The 1,891-nt window shown below is 35.6% G+C and overlaps 1 protein-coding gene across 4 annotated transcripts in view; it reads left to right on the top strand.

Annotated features, from left to right (window-relative positions):
* The first annotated feature begins 1,197 nt into the window (after positions 1-1,197).
* Positions 1,198-1,891, top strand: part of MICAL2 (microtubule associated monooxygenase, calponin and LIM domain containing 2) — a 193,348-nt gene continuing 192,654 nt past the window's right edge. For all 4 annotated transcript variants that reach the window (XM_019519567.1, XM_019519566.1, XM_019519569.1 and 1 more), the window contains exon 1: positions 1,198-1,555. In XM_019519567.1, the coding sequence (XP_019375112.1) occupies positions 1,292-1,555 (264 nt within the window). In that variant the 5' untranslated portion in view covers positions 1,198-1,291. The remainder of the gene's footprint in view (positions 1,556-1,891) is intronic.

The following is a 1,891-nucleotide window of genomic DNA, read 5'->3' as shown; positions in this document are numbered from 1 at the left end:
CTAATTATGTGGGAGAATAAGCAAGCACTGGTTTGGTGTTGAGCATTTGGAATGGTAGTTAATTCCTTAATAGCAGGATAAAAGATATATGATGGACCCATTTAACATTTTGGATTTGAATCTAGGTAGGTTTTATCCAAGGCTAAGCAAGTACATAATCCGTCATCATTCTCTTGGAAAAATAAATAGCTTTTTTAAACTGTTGGACCTTGGCTGACTTTAATGGATATGTCTGAAATTCAGACAAAGGTTAACCTAGGATATGGGAGTGACCCAAGAAAGTTATTTTAGCTCTTCTTATTAGAGTGGCTTTTGCTTTCTCAAACTTTAACAGTACTTATCCTAAATAGACCATCAACTTTGTCAGTGGTCAGGTTACTAGGAATGGACCCATGAAGCTAAGAGCACATAAGGTCGCTATTCTGTACTATCAATACATGCTAAGGGAAGATGCTCTATATTTTAAATTAATCCCTTTAAAGATGTTATACAAAGAAAGTAAGATTACTTTCATTGCACTTTATTTTTCTATTTAGGATAGAGTTCAGAAGAATGGGGTAGGCCCCTTATCTGGGGCTTCAGTTCTGGAATAACAAGTCATCATATCTCCTTTCACCCTATAATTGTTCTGCATCGGGGTATGCAGCTCATGATAAGATCAGGCCCCTCATGTTGACTCTGAATTGTTCTGGCTTAGTTTGTGTTCTACCAGTGCCCCTAACTTTTGGACATATCTAGCTGAAAATCTTTAAAATAACATAGTGATGACCTATGGCCAAAATCTTTTAAATAGTCTAAAGGCTAGAAATTGCTCAGGGGCATAGAGATTTCACTAAAATTATGGATGAAAGTACCCAAGGAATTGCACACAACAAACTGTAGGGATGGGAGGAAGGGAGGAGGTTAAGAAGTCGCCCTTGAAATCAGTGAATGTGAGTACATAGATTGTTCATAATGTTAAAAATTGTGTAGCATTCCTAAGGTGTTGTCATTTATTCATAATTTTATGTAAATCTTTGGGTAGTTATGCTGTTACTAACATTATTCTCTACTTGCATTCAGTTGCGTAACAATGCTGCATCATATCTTTTAGCTTGAAGCTTATGTCTAGTTGCCTTTAAATTCAGTTTACCTTTTTTAAATTTTGTTTTTGCCGAAAATGCATTAACTTGTCCTTTGTCTATCTTTTCTAGAAATAACCTGCTTAGAAGAATGTGCTAGTATCCATCACCTACCTATACCATAGCATCAGAGCTCAAGTTTAATTCTTCCTGCATACTCTTTTCAGAACATGGGGGAAAATGATGATGAAAAATGCACCCAAGCTGGCCATATATTTGAAAATTTTGTACAGGCATCAACATGCAAAGGTACTATTCAGGCCTTCAATATTCTGACCCGTCAACTTGAACTAGATCCATTGGACAATAGAAACTTTTATATAAAACTCAAGTCAAAAATTACCAGCTGGAAGGCCAAGGCTTTGTGGAACAAGCTTGATAAAAGAGCAAGTCATAAAGAATATAAGCGAGGAAAATCTTGTATGAATACTAAGGTAAGCTGTGACATTCAGTTTCAGATTTATGGCTTTGAATGATTTTTACTTGTTATTTTTTCACTAAACTAAACAGAGCTGCACTGTCTTCTGAGCCTCAGTGGTAGCGGTGGTATTGGAATTATTATGCAGCATTGGTTCTTTTAGTTTCTAGGTACTGAAATACTGAAAAGGTAAATCCTTAATTATTTAATGATTTAAATGCTGTCCTATCCTTTTTTTTTTTTTTTTTTTTACAAGCAATTGGAAGCTGCCAGATGGGTGCTATGTGTTTATAAGTAGAAAGAGAAATGGTAACTGTTACTGTGAACAGGGTAAGAGGTGACTACTCTAGTA

The sequence above is a fragment of the Gavialis gangeticus genome, unplaced genomic scaffold (genome assembly GCF_001723915.1).
Source record: "Gavialis gangeticus isolate Ggan-Ray unplaced genomic scaffold, GavGan_comp1, whole genome shotgun sequence".
Taxonomy (NCBI): domain Eukaryota; kingdom Metazoa; phylum Chordata; order Crocodylia; family Gavialidae; genus Gavialis; species Gavialis gangeticus.
The sequence above is the reverse complement of the archived record's forward strand: the minus strand, read 5'-3'. Positions and strand labels throughout refer to the sequence as shown.